A 22,684-nucleotide genomic window follows, 5' to 3' on the forward strand; every position below is an offset into this window, starting at 1 on the left:
GCTCCTCCAGCTGCACACAGGCCCCCGGGGACCCCGGGGTGGGGGCGGTGGGGCTCAGGGCGCCCTTTGCTTGTGCTGGATGCGTGGCTTTTAGGTCACGGGAGCCCCACTCAGGGTCATTTCTGGTAAATTCATGTGTGTGTTGATTTTTATGGAGCATGAAATTCATACACTAGCACTTATTTATGCCTGGTGGGTGGTGCAGTCTGTGCTGTAGCTGAGACACCGTGTATTTTGCATTTAAATAAAAGGAAAACTATCCTAGGGGACCCACTTTCATATCACTGTTGTCTGTGACTGTGGTTTTGACTAAACTGTTGTGCATGCAAGTACACAAACGGAATCTGAAAGGTCATAGATTTTCCGCTGGTAACATGTAGGTGGCTGTCCCCTCTGTACACTGTTCAATATCATATTTAACTTAGAGAATTATTATTTTAAAAACAAAAAAAAATGGATACATGGTCATTTCCCTGCTATAATGATATTAGAATCCAGTAAAACTAGAAAGTAAGCTGGATGGTGTATTTGTGTGAAAGTCAGGAGGAGATCTGGAGGACGATTTTAGGTATACTCAAGGGCCTGAAATGATTTTTTGAAAATCAGATCTATTAAATCAAGTCACATGGTTTCCTCCTCTTGCCACGTGTGCGTCCTGCGTCACTGGGCCTCCCTGGCAGAGGGAGCGAGCGAGCAGAGATGCGGGCTGAGAGCGCAGCAGCCGTGTGTTCACGTCGGAGTCTATCCTGTGGGTGCTCCTGGGTTGCTGTGCTTTGGGGGGGCTGGAGCCAGGTCCTGCAGAGCACAGGCTCACACCCGCCCCCCGTCCTGGAGGAGAGCAGGGGGGAGGAGCAGCTTCCTTGACGAGGCCCCACGGCGCGCCCCAGCCACGAGCCTCCAGCCTCCAGTGGCTGCTCGGGGACACTCAGGGGCCTTCTCATGTTTTCAGATTAGTGATCAGCGCGGCTCTGTCTTCATCCAAAATTGTATGACCTGCCTCTGAGAGTTTCTGCTAATTTGAATAGAAAACCAAGACAATCGATTAACTGGTGCATGGTGTTTGGAAATGCTGTGAATGTTTCCTAGAGCTCTTCGTGTCGATCAGTCGTGTATTCATCTCAGAGTATCTTTGAAAATGCACATGACTTGTGAAGAGGGTCACAAGCGGTTTAACCATCTTTGTCCACTTTCAGCTGAGACATTAACAAATGTGCTGGATTTCAAAAGGGATGCTGGTCTGTGGCATGGAGTGTTAACAGTGAGTGTTGTATGTTAAATGACCTAATTGTTGGAATTGAGGGATCCTAAGGCTTCGTATCAATAGATGACACCAAACCCCAATTTAGGTGACGTAATTAATCCTTACCTGGAGTGTCATCATGAGAAGGGCGCTGGTGTTATCTTTGCCTTCTCTGGCGCGGTGTGGCCCCTGCTGTCTGCACCCGAGCGGGCCTGTCCCTTGAGCACTTCCGTTTCTTCCACAGAGCGTCATGAACAGGATGCACGTCATCAGCATCCCCTACGCACTGATGAAGGTCAACCCGCTGTCCTGGATTCAGAAAGTGTGTTCGTACAAAGGTAACAGGAAACAGCACCGTCGTTTGACTCATCCTTCATCAGGTGTCCGCCGATGTGCAGACCTGTGCTGAGGAGCCCCGACTGCCCGCGCGCCTGCCCACATGCCCTGCGACCGGTCGTGGACGCTGCCTGACGCGCACACGCGGCCCGGGCATCCTCTGTGGAGGGCGGCACCGTGGCAGCTCTCTTCTGCAAGGGCCACAGGCTGCTGATCTTATTCTCTTGAAATGTTCTTTACAGTTACGTCAGTACTCCCAGTTCTTAGCGTGGAGATGGTTTTAATCTGAAGCTCTGGCTGGTTAAGCCACCAGTAGCAGAGCTGTTGATTCCAAGGACAGTGTAGACGGGCCATGGGGCTGCCTCGGCCGGCTACGGTGCCATTACCGCGCGCGGACGGTGGGCTGCTGCCTCTCGGACGCGGCCTTGGGTGCTGGCTGGCTCCGTTGACTCTGTCTTACGGAGGGCAGCTGGAGCAGGTGCGCCTGCTGATTTGGGCACTGCCAGGACCAGGGGCCAGGGCTGTGTGCTCACATGCTGGCGTCCTCCCAGCGCCCGGCTGCGTGAGTCGGCCCTCGGAGGGGTGGGAGGGGCAGGGGAGCTGCTGTTGGGCAGGACAGAGCTTCCCCAGGAAGTTCTGGTTGGAAGCAGGCCTGAGTTTTCTGTGTCGGAATCAAAACTCGGAGCTGGTTCTTAAGTACAGCAGGTGCGGGCGCCTTGAGTGCCAGGCCGAGGCTGCCGAGCGCGTGTGGCTGGGGCACACGCCTGCACATCTGCCCTTGGTGCGCCGGCTGGTGGGAGGCGCGGGGTGCCGCTGGCCGTGACACCGGGCGCATCTGTGCTCCCTCTCTGCAGCCCGGGCTGCGCTGGTGAAGTCCCGCGACATGCACTGGTCTCTCCTAGCTCAGCGGGGTCAGAGGGATGTCAGCCTCAGCTCCCTGCGCATGCTGATCGTGGCCGACGGCGCTAACCCCTGTGAGTAAGCCCAGCTGAGCACGGCGAGGCCGTGGCAGCGTCCTGCAGGCCTGACGTGGGAGGGACGAGGTGGGAGCAGAACGTGCTGAGACAGCGCTGCGTGTCCCGTGCCCACACGTGTGCTGCACTGGGCCGTGGCACGCACCCTCTCCCGGGAGCTCACAGAGCTCGTGCGTGTCTGTCAGGCACTGAACTTACACGCAGACTTAACACTATGGACAGAAGATACCCTGAGAAACGGCCAGGTTGGAGACACGGGCTGGGAGCCTGTCCCAGCCTCCATCCTTGGCCCTTGTGGCTTCAGAGACCCGCTCGACCTCCTGGGGGGTCTCCCTGGTGTGCCGCTGTGCACCCTGGGCTGTGTGCACGGGGTCTGAGCGTGGCTGCACGTTGGCGGCTGGCTGAAGCCTGCCACAGGTGTCTCTGGGGAGGCTCAGTGACCTTTGCAGGGGCTTCTGTGCAACACAAAGGCCTTGACTGGGTAGGAGGCTTTAACAGCTGTGAGCCACTGTTTTTTCTTTGAAGCCGCCTGCACCTGGTCCCCTGTCCGGGAGGCCCTAACAGCCCTGCCCCTACGTCCCCCACCCCTAGGAGGGCACCCTGCCATCCTCCACCCACCCCTGGCCCAGCAGGGCCCTGCCTCCTGCTTCCAAGACACCCCCACGTGGCCCCCGCTCTGCCCGCCACCAGCACCTCCTCACCTGGCCCGCCTCACTCCCCGTGGGAAGCCCTCCCCAGGCCTGAGAGCCTGCCAGTCCGTGTGCCCTCCAGGCCCCTTGGCCCCGAGTGAGCTGGGCTGTCCTGCGTGTCCCCTGCCACCGCCGGTGCCCAGCCTGAGCTTTCCCCTGGCCTCGCTGCGGCGGGGTGCTTGGGGTCTGGGGGAGCCGCAGGGGGCAGCCTGGGGACAGCGGGGGGCAGGTGGGGTGACCACGTGCCCCTGGGCCTTGCGATGAGTGAGTTGACCCCGTAAGTGCTCCTCAGGCGGCTCCCGCTCAGCGGCCCCGTGAGGAGCTGGGGCGAGGGCAGGGCGCAGGGCTTCCACGTAGGCCTTCCCTGAGAATTGCCGGCTCTTAAGTGCTGGTGGTTTCAAAGCGCATCATGTTTTCCATGGCAACAGCCCTCCTCCAAGACTCCCGCGTGCCCCCGCCGGCCCTGCACTTACCCACGACTCTCTGTCCGACGCAGGGTCCATATCCTCCTGTGACGCGTTCCTCAATGTCTTCCAGTCCAGAGGCCTGAGGCCAGAGGTCATTTGTCCCTGCGCCACTTCTCCTGAGGCGCTGACAGTTGCCATCCGCAGGTAAGGTGGTCGTCGTCCTTGACAGCTGGACCCCTGGGCCCAGACCCGGTCAGTCTGTGTCTTGAGCAGCAGAGTTCCCCGAGCAGCGCTCCATCGGGCCGCTTCCCCAGGCGGGTGAGCGTGGTTATGGGGCAGCCCATATGGGTTATCCCCGTGCCCCGCGTCCCGTGCTGGCCGCCTGTCCCACGCCAGCCTGGATTCATGCCACACGTGGGGGCAAGCGGCTCCCGGGGCCGTGCCCCTGGTTCTCGCCGTCCACGGGCTTGTTCGCCCTGAGTGCTCCTCTTCCTCCCTGACCTTCGTAAGCAGAGCCGGGCCGCCCGGAGCTCCTCCCGGCCCCGAGGGACCCCTGGCACCCGCCGCGCCTGCAGGCCCTGGTTGGGGCTCTGTGCCTGCTGGGCCAACCGTCCTGGAGAAGCATCTTGGCCTCGAGGGTGCCGCCAGGCGCTTCCTCCCTCTCCAGGCCGCCTTCCCCTTCCCACCACCGCTCGCCTGCCCTGGGGCTCTTGTCCACAGTGGCCTCGCCCTGTGCCCCCGGCTGAGTCTCTGCATGAATTTTCTACCCTCCACTCAGCTGTTAGAAAATTAGCGGAGGTTGTCGTCTTGTGTTACAGTAGCGTGTTCGTGGGCAGCCTGTGCTTTCATATGTGCAACTATTCAATAATCCTAAGGTTTTATTAGCAAGAAAAGTAACATCTTGATCCTTCGTGAACCGTGAGGTATTTCTCATTCCTTTGCTCAACAGTCTGCTTTTTCTTACTGGAGAAAATACTGACCTCTGTTTCTCAGTGTCCCAGCTCCGGCCGTGTGACCCGTCACCGCCCCCCCGCCTGCTGGCAGCGGCCACTGTATTTCTGCTGCATTCCGCATCGGGTTTAGGAAGGGCTCCCGGGGCAGGGCCGGCTTGCGGCTAGATGGCGTCTGGACTAGACGAGTGGGCGGCCCCAGATTCCCTCGAGCGTGTCATTCCGCGCACCGGGCTGCCCAGGGCCCCCGGCAGCTGGAGGCTCAGTCACCTCTATGACCAGGGAAGTCACCTGGTGTCACTTAGACTGTTGCCACAGGCCCCCCAGATGCAGGAAGGGACTCCAGCCTGCCTCCGGGTGGGAGGAGCATGCAGGTCCCCCGGCAGAGTGGCACGTGGGGCGGACATGCCGCAGCATCCTTGGTCGTGCGGCCAGTGTCCTCGCAGGGTGAGGCTGCAGAGCAGGGGCTTTGGTGCAGCGTCGTTCTGCAGGCAAGGCGGGCATGGCTGTCCCCTGTCAGCTACTCTGCTTTTGTCTTCCAGGCCGCCGGACCTGGGAGGACCTCCACCCAGGAAAGCTGTCCTCTCCATGAACGGTCTCAGTTTTGGTGTGATCAGAGTTGATACTGAAGAAAAGTTGTCGGTTCTTACCGTTCAGGACGTTGGCCAGGTGCTCCCTGGAGGTGAGAGAGGCAGCTGGAGCGTGTCCGGCCCTGCAGCTGGTCGAGGTACCAGGTGTCATAAATGCTCCAGGCTTCGTACGAGTGCTCTGCAAGCGCTCAAGCACAAAGCTTCTTAACAGTGCTTTTCTATGTAAATTGAGGATTTAATTTAATTTTTTTTTTCAGTTTTTTGCCTGCCTTTGTATTAAATTTAAGGTTGAGCAAAATTACAAGGGTACGTTCATGCCCTCTGACCCTGATTGGTGGTTCTCCAGGGTCTGGGAAATGGAGCGCTGACTGCACGCAGGCAAGGCTTCATGCTGTGGGCACGGAGGCGTTCACACCTCGCAGTGCACGGGTGTTTGCAGCCTGATGGTGGGGTCTGTCCTCAGGCTACGGCATATGTGTCACGTCAGCAGCATGAGCCTGGAGGCTCCAAGAAGTTCCTGTGGGTTCCAGGAGAGGCCTGCAAGGACCCTCCTGCCCCCGGAGCCACATGGGCCATGCCACTGGGAGGGGGTGATGGAGCAGCCTGCCTGCAGCTCTGTGTGCAGTGTCCCAGAGGGAAACTGAGACCTGAGCCTAGCCCAGGAGGCCCAGTGACAGTTGTGACTGGGGGATATTCTGATCACGCTCCTCTCAGGGTGCCCCTCCCTGTGGTGACCACAGCTTCCAGCATCTTCCTTGCCATGCGGGCCCTCCTGAGATTCGTGGACAGCTGTCTTGACCCACCCTATGCATGTGTTTCAGGGCGTTCCCCTAGACCTCAGTGTGTGTGCAAGTGCTCCGCCGGGTGTGGTGTGTGTGCATGTGTGCGAGTGTGAGTGTGCACCCCGCTCTCACGGCATCTGTGAGCTGTGACCGCTGCAGAGCCGCCTGGTGTGTCCTGTGTGCGTGTGCCCCAGGGTCTGTGTCCCCTGGCATGTAGCCCAGGGGTGGTGGCTCTGTGCCGTGGGCCGTGCGTGTCTGCCGTGCGCCCAGGGCTCCGTCATGGGGACGTGCACACGCGCAGCCCCTCCACCTGAACGTGTGCCCCTCGTGTGGTGTCTGCCTGTGGCCTGTGGTGTGCGTGAGCGCCCCTCCTGTCCGCTTGCTTACCGCCTCTGGAGGTGGGAGTGTGTCTGAGAAAACTCGAGAGTCCGGGGGAGGCAGTGCCAGGTGAGCACAGGCTCCCTGAGTCTGACGGGTGCTTCTGGCCCACGCCCGCTCCTGGAGGCTGAGCGTGGACCCCCGGGCAGGGCCGTCCAGCAGGGCTGCCCCTTGACCCCGGCGCTGCGGGTGTGGGGCTGCGGCGTGCTCTGGTCACTCACCACACGGAAGCAGAGACCCACCCGTGGCCACAGCGTGGGCCCCGCGTGTCCTGCGACTCGGAGGAGCGTGTCGCATGTGTGGCGCATCATTTCCGAAGCTGCAGGTGTAGCAGCAGGTGATCTTTGTGAGTCACCCGTGTGACTATATCTCTCATTTATGATTTTGAGGGTTTTTTTTTCTCTCTTTAGCGGACGTTTGTGTTGTGAAGGTAGAAGGTGCCCCTTATCTCTGTAAGACCGACGAAGTTGGAGAAATATGTGTCCATTCCAGCGCTACGGGCACGGCGTACTACGGGCTGCTCGGCATCACTAAGAGTGTCTTTGAGGTCCGCACCTTCCCGACCGTGGTGTTGAGGTTGCGCTCCGTGAGCGTCCCCGCGGCGTGGGCCTGTGCCCTGGTCCGCAGCCTGCTGGGCGTAGTGTCAGCCCGGGAGCTCTGGGCGGTGGGGAGGAGTCCGGGGAGCGCCCGGGGCTGGGGGGTGGCAGGAGATCGCAGGCCGCCCGGGCACAGGGCCCGAGAGACGCCAGCTGTGGGGTGGCCTGTTCCCCACCAGGGATCCCTGACTCTCCTGGCCGGTGGTTAATTGTCCACACGCCGCTGCCTAACTGTCCCCTCCCTGCTCTGCAGACCGTCCCGCTCACGGCAGGAGGGGCGCCCGTGTCTGAGCGGCCTTTCACCAGGACGGGGCTGCTGGGCTTCGTCGGGCCGGTGAGTCTGTTCTGCTGCCAGGACCCGGGCCTCCCAACAGGCGACCCCCAGCCCAGGGAGGGGCCCGGTGCCCTCCACGTCTTGCCTACATGAGGCGGCACCCACGACACAGGGCTGGCGGCCCGAACACCCCCGGGTGCCCTCTGACCCTGATTCCCATCAGTGGTCATGCGTGTGCTGTGCGTGCCGTCGGCGCCCGAGTCCTGACCCGTGTCCTTGCTTCCAGGACGACCTGGTGTTTGTCGTGGGCAAGCTGGACGGGCTGATGGTGGTTGGAGTTCGTCGACACAACGCGGACGACGTCGTGGCCACCGCGCTGGCCGTGGAGCCCATGAAGTTTGTCTACAGAGGCAGGTGATGCGCTGCGGGCCCCTGTGCTGTGGCTCTAGGTCCCTTCTCTGTCGAAGTTCGAGCATCTGTCTGCGGTAGAAGGAAAGCCGGGTGATTGGAATACACACAGCCTTAAAAATCCCTGTTCATCAGGAAATCTCCACGGAGGAAAGAACGATATTTGCAGCCAGGAGCCCCTTAGTGTCCTCACTGCCCACGGGCCGCAGGTTCTCTGAGGACGGGGCCCAAGCAGCACTCGCGTCGGCTCCTAGACGCTCAGACATGCAGACAGAAACAGCCAAGGGCCATTTCTCTGGAACCGCCGAAGGTCCATGCTCTTTCCCGCTGAGGTTCAGTGAGACGTACGCAGGGGCCGCGTCGCTGCAGGGTGGGCATCGGCCCCGTGTTTCTGAATGTGTTAGGCTGGCACCTCCCGTCGTGGCCTCAACCCTGGGGGGCTGGGGGTGCGGGGGAGCCGCGGCTGGCCCTGTCCTCGCTGGCCTGCTCGGCTGGCTGCGTGTGTCACCATCTTCTCGGGCCTGTGCCCCTGTTGCTCAGGCCAGGGCCCCAGAGCCTGGCCCGACACCGCCTGTGAACCTTCCCAAGGAAGCCACAGGGAATGCGCACCCTGGGGGTCGGCAGGGTGTGGGGCGCTGGCACGGGGAGGCAGCAGGGCGGGCCTGGCGGTGCCGGGGGAGCTGCCAGCGCGTGACCTGGGAGGCGTCCACGGGGCAGTGCCTCTGGGTGGGCTGGGGCCCAGGGCCTGACAGGGCCGAGGGGAAGCCCAGCCCGAGCGGCCACGCCCTGAGCGGCGGCGCCGGGTGAGTGACGTGGGCTGTGAGGGATGGTCCCTGCCGCTTCCAGCGCCACAGCCACCCCGACGTAGGGCGCGGGCGCCCAGGCGGCCCACCCAGGGAAGTGTCACTCTTGACTTCAGAGTCAGCTCTGCCGTGACCTCAGGGCTGTGAGACCGAGCCCCGCGTTGGGCTCTGCCTCCGCCTCCCCTGTTGGTGCTCCTCGCTTGCTAAAGATACAGAAAGAACTAGAGCCAGAGCCGGTAGAGCGTGTGCCGCAGCGAGCGGGGGCCTCGCTGGGAGGGAGGTGTCCTGGGAGGAGGATGTGGTAACTAAGCCCAGGCGGCAAGGCTTCTGTTATGAAGCACACACAATAGGTGGAAGAAATGGGAGAGGCCAGCTGGAGGGCAGACGAGGGAACTATCCAGAAGTAAAAAAAGAGTTTCAAAGGAAAAAATCAAGAGAGGTGGGGAAAGAGGAAGGGCTGTCATTGGAACAGCAGCCCTGGGCGCACAGCATCCTGGGAGGAGGGAGGGGACCCTGGGAGGAGGGCGTCCTGGGTGCGGGAGGGTGTCCTGGGTGCAGGAGGGCGTCCTAGGTGCAGGGAGGGTGTCCTGGGAGGAGGGCGTCCTGGGTGCAGGGAGGGCGTCCTGGGAGGAGGGCGTCCTGGGTGCGGGAGGGCGTCCTGGGTGCAGGAAGGGCGTCCTGGGTGTGAGAGGGCATCCTAGGTGCAGGGAGGGTGTCCTGGGAGGAGGATGTCCTGGGTGTGGGAGGGCGTCCTGGGAGGAGGGTGTCCTAGGTGCAGGGAGGGTGTCCTGGTAGGAGGGTGTCGTGGGTGCGGGAGGGCGTCCTGGGTGCAGGAAGGGTGTCCTGGGAGGAGGGCGTCCTGGGTGCGGGAGGGCGTCCTGGGTGCGGGAGGGCGTCCTAGGTGCAGGGAGGGTGTCCTGGGAGGAGGGCGTCGTGGGTGCGGGAGGGCGTCCTGGGTGCAGGAACAGTGTCCTGGGAGGAGGGCGTCCTGGGTGCAGGAAGGGCGTCCTGGGTGTGGGAGGGCGTCCTAGGTGCAGGGAGGGTGTCCTGGGAGGAGGGCGTCGTGGGTGCGGGAGGGCGTCCTGGGTGCAGGAAGGGCGTCCTGGGTGCGGGAGGGCGTCCTAGGTGCAGGGAGGGTGTCCTGGGAGGAGGGCATCCTGGATGCAGGGAGGGCGTCTTGGGTGCGGGAGGGCTTTCTGGGTGCGGGAGGGTGTCCTGGGAGGGGGGTGTGCAGAGGAGAGGGGGCCGCATCCGAGACGCGGGACTGGGGCGGTCTGAGGAGCTGTCTGTCCGCGTCTGTCCGCCGACCCGGGCTCGAGGGGGCCCTGAGACTCTCCGGCTGAGGCTCGGGAAGGTGGCAGAGCAGTGATGCTGTTAAGTTCTCAAAGAGAGTCTTTAACTTAGATGCCATGTTCATCCGGTTGCCCCCTAATTGTGTGGTTGTAACACGAATGTCCTTGGGTGGAGGAGTGTCTGATAGGGGAAGAGAGGTGACTAAGGGCAAGTGTGAGAGGCCCGCGGCGCAAGTGCGGGGCAGGGAGAGCGTGAGACCCCCGGAGCACAGTAAGCAGGGGGAGGAGGGGGCAGTGGACCAGGGACACGGCGGCAGTACCTCTGGACAGACGGTTGCGCCCACGGCGTGCCGCACGCATTAACATCCTGATTAGGGAGTTTTCTTTGAAGATCTGTGCCCGGTGGTTTACTTTGCTCCAGAGTCGTCCGTGCGCAGTGACTGGAGCTTGTGGCAGCTGCGTTGCCGGAGCCCTGGGGGGTCAGCCTGCCAGCTCTCCACGGGCAGCGCAAGCACGGCCGCGCCCTGCGTGTCCAGGGAGGGGGCGTCTGTGGCCCGTTGGCCGACCTTTGCTGGGTGGTCATTTCTGTCCTGTCTTCCCCCAGGATTGCCGTGTTCTCCGTGACGGTGTTGCACGACGACCGGATCGTGCTCGTGGCGGAGCAGCGGCCCGACGCCTCCGAGGAGGACAGCTTCCAGTGGATGAGCCGCGTGCTGCAGGTGGGTACGGGCGGCCCGCTGCTCCGGCGGGGGTTCAGCGGAGTCTGTGCGTGTGGGTGTCGGCTCCCCTCCTCCCGAGCCCTGCCGGCCCGGCTCGTGCCTCGCTCGCGTGGCCGCGGGGTTGACGTACTGAGCGGCACCGCCGTCCTCCGCCCCGTGCTGCCCACACACAGTGGGCACTAAAGAATTTGGGCTTGCCGTCTTGCAACTAATGCCATGTGACGGTTGGTGCCCTAGGACAGCAGGCCCAGAGCTCCCGTCAGCGGGGACGGTGTAAGTGGGACTGTGGCTTGGACTCGCGGGGACTGTGGGCACCCAGCAGCGTGGGCGTCCAGCGCGCCCTCACAACAGTGCCCAGCAGAGCAGGTGAAAGGCACCGTGCAGGACGTTAACACGCGCCGTTCGCTTGCTGGCCCTCTACCCCCTGCTCAGGGCGGGGCCACCTCCCCCGTGCTGCACGGGCACTCATGTCGTCAAACACTGAGTGAGAGTCCAACATAGTATTTTAGGGGGAAGGGAGTGAAAGGCACACGCCGTAAGGTGCACCAACCCACAGGTACTGTTCGGGGAGCGGTTTTCAGCTGACTTGATGGCATGTGACTCACCTGTGCCATGAGCCCGCCTGTAAGCGGCAGTTAGGGTGACCCGGTGCCCCCCCCCCAGCCCAGGGAGCCCCTGGCCGGCTGTGTCTGCTCGGATGGGCGCCGCGGCCCGTCTCCCTTTCTGCCACGGACGCTCTGTGCAAAGCCAGCCACGCTCCTGGGCCCCTGCCTGGCTTCTTGCCCTCGGCATGGTTTGGGGCCTCCTCTGGGCAGCCGTGTACGGATCTCTGGGTGACATTCACTGCTCACGGGGTTTGAGAAGTCCCCTGCTGTCCCGCCACCTGCAGGCCAGTCGTGTGGGGTGGCCGGAAGCCGTGGACTCTGGGCCCCAACAGCCTCACCAATATTCAGAAACAGCATCGTAATGACCCCGTGTTCCCGTCAGGCTGTTCAGCACGTACCAACCCAGGTCCTGGCTGTGTCCCCGCCTGGCCGCCCCCTTCTCCCTTCGGAGTGTTTGGAAGCAAATGCCAGACATCACATTTTATTTGTATGGATTTTAGTATTTCTTTACTTTTTAAAAAAGATTTTATTTATTTATTCAAGAGAGACACAGAGAGAGGCAGAGACACAGGCAGAGGGAGAAGCAGGGTCCCTGGGGGGAGCCTGACGTGGGACTCGATCCCAGGACCCCGGGGTCACGCCCTGGGCTGAAGGTAGGCGCCCAACCACTGAGCCACCAGGCATCCCTATTATTTCTTTAAACAAAGAATGTCATTATCACATCTCTAAGAATTAATAATTTCTTTTACTTATTTTTTAGAAATTGAGGCATAATTACGATAGAACAGTAATTTCGGGTGCACAACACAATGATTTGATGTTTATGTACACTGTGAAGTGATCACCACAGTGAATCTAGTTGACATTCATCACTACATAATCACAAATTTCTTTCTTGTGATGAGAACTTTGAAGATTCACTATGTTAGCATTTTTCAAATGTACAAGTCAGTATTCTTTAAAAGATTTTATTTACTTATTAGAGCGAGCGTGAGCAGGGAGGAGCAGCAGGCAGAGGGAGAGGGAGAAGCACACTCCACTGAGCAGGGAGCCCGACGGAGGACTCGATCCCAGGACCCTGGGGTCATGATGTGGGCCGAAGGCAGACGCTTCAGCGACTGGGCCCCCCAGACACCCCACGACACGGCGTTTCTAACCGCCATCAGCGCGCTGTCGTGACACCCTGGGGCTCCTCCGCTCTGCACCTGGAACTCCGCACCCTCTGACCCTCCCACCCGCCCTGTCCCCTTCTGTAGCTGCTAGTCTGTCGTCTGCATCTGTGAGCTCAGGTTCAAGATTCCACGTGCAAGGGCACGTGGTGTGTGTTTCCCTCTGACTGACTGACTTTGCTCCTCATTCCACCCTCGAGGCCCATCCGCATTGTCACAGATGACAAGATCTCGTCGTGCTTTACGGCCGAGTGACGTCCTCTGTGCACACACATCCTGTCTGTCCAGCGTCAGTCCGCGGGCACTGGGGCTGCTTCCCTACCTTAGCCCTTGTAAGCAAATAACACAGGCGTGCATTTATCTTTTTGAATTAGTGTCTTTGGGTTTTTTTTTTTTGTTTTTTTTTTTTGTTTTTTTGGTAAATACCGAGCCGTGCGATTGCCGGGTCATATGGCAGCTCTGCGTTCAACTCTCCACGGTGGCCGCCCCACCTGCGTTCCCCCCAGCAGTGCAGGAGGACTCCTTACTCCTTACTTATTCCCCACATCCTCACCTGTTGTTTCTTGGGCTGTTGATTGCAGCCACTCTGACGGGTGTGGGGTGATACCTCACTTTTTAAGATTTGCATTTTCCTGTTGATTAATGATGCCTTTTCCTGTACCTGTTGGGCACATGTATGTCTTCTTTGAAAAAATGCCTATTTAGATCCTCTGCCCATTTTTTTTAAAGATTTTATTTATTTCCTCATAAGAGACAGAGAGAGAGGCAGAGACAGGCAGGGAGAGAAGCAGGCTCCATGCAGGGAGCCCGATGCGGGACTCGATCCCAGGACCCCGGGGTCACGCCCTGGGCTGACGGCAGACGCCCAACCGCTGAGCCACCCGGGCGTCCCGAGGCACCCCGGCATCCCCTCTGCCCATTTTTTAATTGGATTGTTTGTTTTTGCCATTGAGTTGTGTTAGTTCTTTTTATATTTTGGATATTAACCCCTTATCAGATATATGATTTGCAAGCATCTTCTTCCATTTAGGGGTGTCTTTTCATTTTGTTGATGACTTTCTCTGCTGTGCAGAAGCTTTTTTGTTTGATATAGTCCCACTTATTCATGTTTGCTTTCATTGCTTTTGTTTTGGTGTCAGATCTATAAAGTCATCATCAAGACCTGTGTCAGGGAGCTTATGACTTATGTTTTCTTCTAGGAGTTTTGTGGTTTCAGGTCTTATGCTCAAGTCTTTAACCAATTTTGATTTTATTTTTGTGGATGATGTGAGAAAAAGTGGTCCGGTGTCATTCTGCATGTGGCTGTCCAGTTTTCCCAGAACCGTTTACTGAATACCGTCCTTTCCTTATTGCATATTCTCACCTCCTTTGTCATAAATTAATTGACCATATGTGCTTGGGTTTATTTCTGGGCTCTCTATTCTATTCCTTTGATCTGTATTCTGTTTTTATGCTAATACTGTATTGTTTTGGTTACTGCAGCTTTGTAATATCATTCAAACTCAGGAAGTGTGATGCCTCCAGCTTTGTTGTTCTCGGATTTGCTTTGACTGTTCAGACTCTCTTTTGATTCCATAGAAATTTTAGAATGGTCTGTTATATGAAAAAAATGCCATTGGAATCAGGGATTGCCCTGAATCTGTAGATTACTTTGGGTAGAATGGACATTTTAACAATATTAATTCTTGCAATCCATGAGCATGGGGAGTGTCTTTGTATTTTTTTGTGTCTTCAGTTTCTTTCATCAATGTCATAGTTTGTCGTATAGGTTTTTCCCCTCCTTGGTTGAATTTATCTTATTTTTCTTGGTGCAATTATAAATGGAATTGTTTCCTTAATTTCTCCTTCTGATGGTTCATTCATTAGCATACAGAGACACAGCATGTGTTCCCTGCAACTTTACTGAATGCGTTTACCAGTTCTAACAGGTTTTGGTGGAGCCTTAAGGGTTTCCTTATATAAGATCATGTCTTCTGTAAATAGTGACGATTTTATTTCTTCCTTTTCAAGTCAGATGCCTTTTGCTTCTTTTTCTTGCCTTATTGCTGTGGCTGGAATTTCCAGTTCCATGTTGAATGACGGTGGTGAGAGTGCACCCCTGTCTTATTCCTGACGTTAGGGGAAAAGTTCTCAGCTTCTTAGCATTGAGAATGGTGTTGATTGTGGGTTTGTCAAATATGAACTTTCTTTTTTTTTTTTTTTATGAACTTTCTTATATTGAGGTATGTTTGCCCATCCCTGCCGTGTTCAGAATTTTTATCGTAATAGTAATTTCTTATAACTAAATATAGTTTGTGTTTAGACTTCTCTGATTATCTAATGTTTGTTAGATTCAGGATCAAAATGAGGTTAAAAAAAAAATTGTACCTGGTGGGGACAAGGTCTTTAAGGCTTTCTCGGTCTGTAGATTCTTCCTCTGCTGTGGTTTTTCTTGCAGTTAGTTCATGGATACAAACAGGTTGTTTGTGCAGAGTGTTTCTTTAACCTGAATTCCGAAGAGGGTGCCTCTGTGGTGTCCTTTCATGCAGACCTCTGGCCCCGCAGTCCTCCTGCACACTGGCTGGATCTGGAGGTTTAATTAGACTCAGGTTCAGTTTTCTGGCAAAAATTCTTCCTGGAAGGTGGCACATGATGTCTGGCTGCCTCTGCTGCTAGGACTTCACAGTGGAGCCACCTTGATGTGAAGGCTCACCAGAGCACCCTAGAATCTGTCCTCTTGAGAGCTCTGTGTCCTCCTCGGTCACCCGGGGACCTGGAGGCAGGATCGATTGCATAGTAGTGAGGTGGTTTCTCAGAATCCTCTTAAAGTGACCACTGGATTTTATTTGTTCCACTCAGAACTAATGGATGCAAGCATACTGGATGTGATTCAGTCCATTCTAGTTTTTTTTTTCCTCCCAGTGGTCAATGGGAGCCCCTCTACGTTGGCTCTTGAGTCCTTTTGACATATTCTTGGAATTCTTTGAGGCCACAGCAGAGACATGGAGGCTCAGACGCTTGGGGCAAGGCAGGTGTTTCACATCCTAGACCTGTCGTGGCCGGGACCCTAAGGACCCTGCCACTTCCTAGGGGATGTGGAATTGGGGACCACCTTCTGGGCAGTGGGTGTTTTGGCTTATTCACTGTTTCTGGGCCTTCTTCAGTGGACAGAGGAGGAAATGATGTCTGTTCGTAAGAGCACCTACATCATGAATTTATGCTGCTAGCCCCAGCTCAAATTCGAGACCACAGAATTTTTACTTAACCCATTGATCTTCTTTGTCCCATAATGAAAAATTGCAGACATCACCAGCTCGCAACAGAATCACTCATCTGCCTCAGGCCACGCTACACACTCTAGTCGCAAATTAATGGTCTCTACACTCTCTCTGAAATGTGAGATTTCCAAGAGCAGCTTAACATGTTTTTGCGATTCCTTTTGCCCATAGGGCGTATGTCATCGGGGTGGACTAAAGAAATTTTGGTGTTTAAAGCACTTTAAATAAATGCTCTCTCTGGGGTGTTGCTACCTCCCTAATTCCAATTCAGCTGAGTTTCATCTGTTTTATTTTACTTTCAGTTGTTAGGGCGTGCTTTCTAAAATGTCAAGTTTTTTGTATGTAAAACATATACCAGGCTCCAAAGTCCAATATGAAGCCAAGATGTATTCAGGGAAGTCTGGTCTCTGCCCTCACGGCTTTGCTGGCTTATCTGATTTCCTTTAGTTAATATGAGCTTCACATTTATGTGTGTGTGCACGTAGACGCAGTACGTGCGTGCTCAATGATGGGAAGTGTACACACGTCTCCCCATGTTTTCCATCTCATAGGATGTCTCAGAGATCACTGCCTCTTTGGTCTGTGGATCTGAACGTTCTCACCAGTGCAGTGTCCAGCCTTCTCGCCTCGACCAGCTGTGAGCGGGTCAGCGTTGCTCACATGCAGGTGGCTGTGCAACAGGTCGGGTCTCACCGCCTCCTGTGTCTCGTTGTTCCCTTCCAGGCCATCGACAGCATCCACCAGGTGGGCGTGTACTGTCTGGCCCTGGTTCCTGCCAACACCTTGCCCAAGGCTCCTCTTGGAGGGATTCACATTTCTGAAACCAAGCAGCGTTTCCTGGAGGGGATGCTGCACCCATGTAATGTGCTCATGTGTCCTCACACCTGTGTTACCAACCTTCCCAAACCTCGCCAGAAACAACCAGGTGAATCGTTTGTAACAACACTCGTCTATTGGCAGCAGCCACACTCATGGTTAAATGGTGCGGCCCCCTGGGGGCCTGCATCTCTCGGGCTGGGGTTAAGAGCTGGGCCATCCAGGCGGTCACCACCTCCTGCCTCCCGGGAACCCAGCCACAGATGAGAAAACTTGACCATGTCACCCGTGCGGTGGTTTTCACCTGCCTGTTGGAACGCACCTCAGTGACTAAGTGCAAGTGTGGCACTGAGGCTCGGGGGGTGAGAGGGTGGCTCCCTGGGAATAGCCATGAGGTCCCAGAGCCGCCGTGGAGCTCGGGGGTCGGAGGAGCTGCAGCGGTGCATGGGCCAGCCAGCCCCCCAGCTGCTGACGCCTGAGGACCTCAACAAAAGGTCACCCTCCCTTCCCTCATTTCACACATGTAAAGACTAATTCCAGAGCCTGCTTTGACTGTTACTTTGGTTCTTTGGGTCATTTAAATTTTTAGTAAATGCGCATTTTTCTTTTACCGATTATTAAACGCATAAAACGTCATTGAATAAAATATACTTACTTGGGAACATTTAATATGTTTTGTATGTGAACTGCAGTAAAACAACGCGGTTTACTGAGTGTGTGGCTGTGGCTGAGGCCCAGGCGTACCCGCAGGTGTATGCTGGACGGAGAATGTCTCAGCGTGGCATTGCTTATGTCTGAGGGAGACCCTCCAGCTGCTTTCCTGAGTGAGGGGCCTCATCCAGAGACGGGTTCCGGCCGCCAGCTGCTCACGCAGAACCCCCCGCCCCCCACAATGTTTTCCAGAGGTGGGGCCGGCCTCCATGATCGTGGGGAACCTGGTTGCCGGGAAGAGGATCGCACAGGCCTCGGGCCGGGAGCTGGCTCATCTGGAGGACAGCGACCAGGCCAGGAAGGTAACGGCGGTGCCCGGGAGCGCGAGGTGGGCGCCGGGGTCAGGCCGCGGACTGAGGGGCCTCTCTGCGCAGTTCCTGTTCCTGCCCGACGTGCTGCAGTGGCGGGCGCACACCACTCCTGACCACCCGCTGTTCCTGCTGCTCAACGCCAAGGTGAGGCCAACCTGCTGCCCATCCTGGCTGTTCCCCGCGCTCTGTGCCCGAGCCCCCACCCCGAGGACCACTGCCCCCCGCTGTCCTCCGCCTGGGGAACCCGGCTGTCCCTGAATGTAGGCAGCGGCGTTTCATCAATCCAGTGCTTAGGAAAATTCTCAGGAACAGTGTGCTCATAAGGAAATGTTTATTTCCAGTGAGCTAAAAGGAAATGTTTATTTTGTGAAAATTAGGAATTTAGACTTTTTGGTTTCTAGCTTTAACATGACAGATGCTGCTTACTGCCCTGATCCTGGTATAGATTCCATGATTTTGGCTGCGTTGTGATGTGAGGACACTGTACCAGGAGCCCTTAGGATAGAAAGGAGGTGCTGTAACCCTCACATCCAACTGTTGGGCCAGCAGACGAAATACAGGACTGTGACATTAAATAACAGTAAAGGTGCCGCCTCACTCAGATGCGTCACACTGGCCGTGAGAACGTTTGCACCTGGACACAGGTGAGGGCGGGCTGCTGTGGGCCTAGGACATGCTGGTCTAGCTTTTGTTGCCGCTCATTCCTGCCCACTATTTCATCATTCAAAAAATGTTTATTGATACCTCTCTGGTGCTGGGTGTCAAGTCAGGGGACCCCGCCCTCAGGATGCTTGAAGTCAGTCTTCCCTGCTGGAAAACTGGTCCGGAAGAGAGACCGTGTCCTCTGCTCACTGTGTCTGCAGATCTAGAACGGTGTTCAGTAAACACTTACTTTGTGGTTGGTTGAGCTCTAAAGTGCAGAGACAGCCGATAATGAACAAGCGGCCAGGATACAGTGAGCTCATGGTGGGACCAGGGAATCAGAACAGCAGGGGTGGGGGGCCGGGGGCTCCGAGGCAGGCCCCACCAGGTGCTGGTTGCTGCCCCGAGGCTGCGGCGGGAAGCCCTGCATGGGACGCAGCCCCAGGAGGGACACGCTTCTTGGTTCTGAGCGGCTCGTGGGAGTGGGGCGGGGGCAGCGGCGTGGGGGAGTGGTCTGAGCACCTGAGCTGGCCTGTGCTCCTCAAGGCAGGGGGCCCAGGACCCCGCACGGGTGCTCACCAGCCGCGAATGGAGAGGTCGGCTGGCTATAGAGCCCAGAGCGGGTGTGGGGGGAGCCCCCGGACGACTGGCTCTGGCCTTTTCCCGACTTCCCCCAAAGTCATGCGTGAAACTGCATTTCTTTTGGTTTGTCAGCCTTCTTGGAGTTTGAATTGACCTTAGGGCCCTAAGGACTTGCCTGGCCTCATAGTGCAGAAGGGAGGGCTCTGGGGCCTGTCCTGTCCTCTGGGGCCTGTTCCGGGGTCTGTTCCAGGGCCTGCTCCGGGGCAGTATGTTTAGACCAAGCTGCACTTTTAATTTCCTTAAGAAGAGCTCTGAGGCCTCCCCGACCTGGTTAGCAGAGGGAAGGAGGCATTTGCTGGCAGCTGGTCTGTTTTTTAAATTTTATTAATTAATTTATTAAAAAATGGGATCCCTGGGTGGCGCAGCGGTTTAGCGCCTGCCTTTTGCCCCGGGCACAATCCTGGAGACCCGGGATCGAGTCCCGCGTCGGGCTCCCGGTGCATGGAGCCTGCTTCTCCCTCTACCTGTGTCTCTGCCTCTCTCTCTCTCTCTCTGTGACTATCATAAATAAATAAAAACTTTTTAAAAAATTAATTTATTAAAAAATATTTTTAACAAAGAGAGAGGGTGAGCGAGTTGGGGGAAGGGCAGAGGCAGAGGTAGGGAGCAGCCCAAGCAGGCATCACACCCAATGTGGGGCCCCACCGGGGCTCCATCTCACGACCCCAAGGCCATGACCTGAGCCGAAACCAGGAGTTGGACCCTTACTGGATGAGCCCCCCAGGCGCCCTCAGACGGTGCTGGAAGGGCCGTGTCTGCCGTCACGGTGCTGAGTCGGGCCTGCTTCCCTAGGGCACCGTCACCAGCACTGCAACCTGTGTCCAGCTGCACAAAAGGGCAGAAAGGGTCGCCGCCGCTCTGATGGAGAAGGCAAGACTGAACGTTGGGGACCATGTGGCTTTGGTCTATCCCCCAGGTAAGCACACGGGGCCTCCCTTGGCGCTGTGCTCACGGGACACTTGCTGTTATAAAGCAGACACCCTCGAACCTCCAGCCAGGTCAGAAAGTAGGTCCTGGTGGGCGCCCCGGACGTCCCTTGGCGTTCCCCGTCCTGAGCACCGGCTCCTCCGCTGTCCCAGGAGCCGCCGCCGTGCCCAACCTCTGTCGCCGCCGCGTCTTCCAGGTCCCAGGGTTTGCTCACCCTGCACCCCTGCCCATCAGGCTAATCTGCCAGTCTTCCTGAAATCTGATGCGTGTTTGGAGTCTCTTTTGATCCACAGGCTCTTCCTTTCCCCTCTGTTCACAATTTACCACCGAAGACCTAGTTTGATGCTGCAGAGGCCCCACAGGCCAGATGCTTCCGAGCAGCACGCTCAGGTGTGGGCCAGCGTCATCTTGTCGGCAGCTGGGTCCTGGTCCCGGGTCAGACTCCGGTTCCGTGCCTTGCCGGCCCTGCGTGGTGTGGGAGTACTTCATCAGGGACCCGTGTTGGCTTGGGTGGCCTCAGCCACTGAGCGACGCCTCACAGCTCGTTCGTTCGTTCTCGGGGGTCGCCAGCAGTGATACTGTAGGCCTGGTGTTCCTGGCCGGGCGGTCACCTGCGGGAACCTCCCTCCACCCTGCGCTCGGTGCGCTGCATCCCTGCTGAAACTGTCCTTCCCAGCCCGCGTGCTCCCGTCATGCTCCGGACGTGACCGGTCGGCAGATCTGGAAACGCACACGCCATTGTGCACTCGTGGACTGAGACCGATCTGCCGGGTGTCCGTCCTCTGCCGTTCGTTTCTTCACCAAAGCTCAGGTCACCCCGCGTTCGGCCAGTGAGAGCCCCTTCTGGCTTCACAGCGACACCAGCCCCTGGGGGCTTCCTGCCGTGTGCCGGCCGCGGTTCCCGTCCCTCCGCACCCTGGGCGCCAGCCGTCCCCCAGAGCCCCGTGTCCCCGGAACAAAGTCCGGGCGTGGGGGTGCTCGTGGCTCCCGGGTTGACCGCTGTCGGCCTTTCCATGAGCAGAGCTAGAATCAGAAATCCCACAACTGCGTCTGGGAGGCGCTACCTCGCAAGGCCGGGGTCAGGACGGTGGGACTCTGACGCGACCCCTTCTGCCTCGTTCCTCCCGTTTCCGTACAGGCTCCCGCTGCTTTGGGGCAGGCAGATGAGAGATGCTCGAATATTGCAAATCAGGGCTTAACGCCCTCGCAGGCAGCGTGCCCAGAACGACCGCGTGGATGCCGTGGCCCCTGCGTGAGCCTCGGCAGCGGGTGATCGCTTCCGCTGTGTCCCTGCCCCTTGCGTCTCTGTTGCCAGAGGGACGGCCTTGGCTTCCCTCCCGTGGTTTCCGTGTTTGTGGGGGGTGGACCCAGCGCTCCGTGGCCCAGGCCTCTGTCCCCACCACACAGGCTGCTGACGCTCCTCGGAGCCCTGCTGCCAACGGTGTCTCCCGAGGTCCTGTCCGTTGGTAACTGGTGGCGCGTGAATGTTCAAGAGCAAAGCCCAGGGGGTATGGCCGGGAGGGCCGGGGCTCTGTCCCCTGACCCCTGAGCGGCCCCTGCGCTGTGGCCGCGGGAAGGAGCTGGGATGCCGCACGGAGGACAGAGCGGCACCAGGAGGTCATCCCAGGAAGACACGGGGTTGGGGGAAGGTCGCTGCCCTTCTGGGGACCCCGGGGTGCCCGCTAGGGGACTCCCAAGCCACGCGGACTGCCCATTCCTGGGAGAGGCCTGCGGGGGTCATTCCGTCTCACGGGAGCCTCACGCTCCGTCCTCCTGGGGGCGCAGGGCCTCTGCACACCCCGGGAGCCGTCTTCTCCGCCCTGAGCCGTGGGCTGGGGCCCAGCAGGCTTCCCATGTCACCTCAGCGTCCAGCACACTCTGGGGTTGCACCCAGCATGGCCCCTGCTCCCGTCCTCCCCGGTCGGCCATGGGGCTCTCCTCTTCATCTCGGGAAGTTCCTCCTCATGGCCCCCCTTCCTCCCTCTTCCCTGCACCTGGAGCTCTTCTGACCCGAGGTTTGATCCATCCTCCTGACCTCGGGCCCTCCTGGGTCCTCCCGGGTGTTGGCTCTGCGGCGGCGACATCCTTCCTGCCTGAGCCCCGGGCTGCCTGTCCAGGCTGGAGGTCGGAGGTCAGGCGTGCGTGTGCCGGCGCCCCCACTTCTCCATGCCGGGGCCCTTCCTCGGGGGCCGCAGGTGTAGACAGCTCGTCCCCGGGATCTGGGCCCAGGGGGCAGACTGGTCTCTTGGCGCGGACCCCGGAGCTCCCACTGGCGGTGCCGCGCTGTCTCCTCCGTCCGCTCCCTGCTGTGGGTTTGCGCCACTGTTGGGGTTCGGAGCCGACGACCAACAAGGTCTTCGGTGCAAGCAGGTGGCTTTGTCAGAGTGCAGGGATGGGACCGCGGGCAGGTGGAGCTGCTGGGGGGGACGTGAGGGCAGCTGGCCCTGCAGGGGCGGTGGGGTGAGGGAAGGGGCTGCCCCGGAGGACGCTCAGGACGCCCGAGGCCCTGCCGCTTGTTCTCCCTTTAGCGAAGCATCGACGTCACAAGTCTCCCGGGGGAACATCTCTTCCTGCCCCGGGCAGCCATGTGGCCGCAGGCCATGAGGGGGTTCACCTCCACCTGCGTTTCCTTCGGCCTCTGTCCCCACGTCCCCCCACACCTGGGCTGTGGGGCCGCCTTCCCCCGGGGTGACCGCCGTCCCCACTCCTCAAGCACACCTGCACCCCCGGGTCCTAGGCACGTGCCGGGTGTGTGCCCCCGGGGCTGGGCGTGGCTGAAGACACGCAGCACGTGGAGGGGCGCGGGGGGCCTGACGTCACGGGGGGGCCTGATGCCCCGGGGCCTGGGAAGGCTCCAGTGCGGGGACGAGGAGGGAGGGGGTAGCAGAGGGGGGCCACGGGGGGCGCTGAGAATCCACAGGCCGATGCTCTTCTGCGCTTGGGGCTGAGCCGCTCGGAGCACAAAAGACCCTGCCTGCTGGAGGCCCCCTGCCCAGGCTGCCCGGGCTTCCCCGGCCGCAGGGGCCACAGGGGCCCGGGGGGGTGTCTCCCAGGGGCGACTTTCTCCCGAGCTGAGGGATTGACACCCTCCCCCCCGAAGCTGCAGAAGGGGGATGCTGGTGGGATCAGGGGGGATCGTGCCCCCGCCCCGCACCTGCAAGTACGC

The 22,684-nt window shown here is 58.6% G+C and overlaps 1 protein-coding gene across 4 annotated transcripts in view; it reads left to right on the plus strand.

The window, feature by feature from the left end:
* The window catches only part of DIP2A (disco interacting protein 2 homolog A), a 92,767-nt gene that overhangs the window by 57,485 nt on the left and 12,598 nt on the right, over window positions 1-22,684 (plus strand). For 3 of the 4 annotated variants that reach the window (XM_038581712.1, XM_038581713.1, XM_038581714.1), the window contains 13 exons: window positions 1,194-1,258; window positions 1,485-1,578; window positions 2,431-2,550; window positions 3,736-3,850; window positions 5,139-5,278; window positions 6,757-6,893; window positions 7,196-7,276; window positions 7,503-7,630; window positions 10,324-10,438; window positions 16,193-16,394; window positions 17,189-17,298; window positions 17,371-17,451; window positions 19,384-19,507. In XM_038581712.1, the coding sequence (XP_038437640.1) occupies window positions 1,194-1,258; window positions 1,485-1,578; window positions 2,431-2,550; window positions 3,736-3,850; window positions 5,139-5,278; window positions 6,757-6,893; window positions 7,196-7,276; window positions 7,503-7,630; window positions 10,324-10,438; window positions 16,193-16,394; window positions 17,189-17,298; window positions 17,371-17,451; window positions 19,384-19,507 (1,512 nt within the window). Of the gene's footprint in view, window positions 1-1,193; window positions 1,259-1,484; window positions 1,579-2,430; window positions 2,551-3,735; window positions 3,851-5,138; window positions 5,279-6,756; window positions 6,894-7,195; window positions 7,277-7,502; window positions 7,631-10,323; window positions 10,439-16,192; window positions 16,395-17,188; window positions 17,299-17,370; window positions 17,452-19,383; window positions 19,508-22,684 lie in introns of those variants that run through there. The other variant, XR_005382479.1, reaches the window with a different exon arrangement.

This window comes from Canis lupus, chromosome 31 (genome assembly GCF_011100685.1).
Source record: "Canis lupus familiaris isolate Mischka breed German Shepherd chromosome 31, alternate assembly UU_Cfam_GSD_1.0, whole genome shotgun sequence".
NCBI classification, from domain to species: Eukaryota; Metazoa; Chordata; class Mammalia; order Carnivora; family Canidae; genus Canis; species Canis lupus.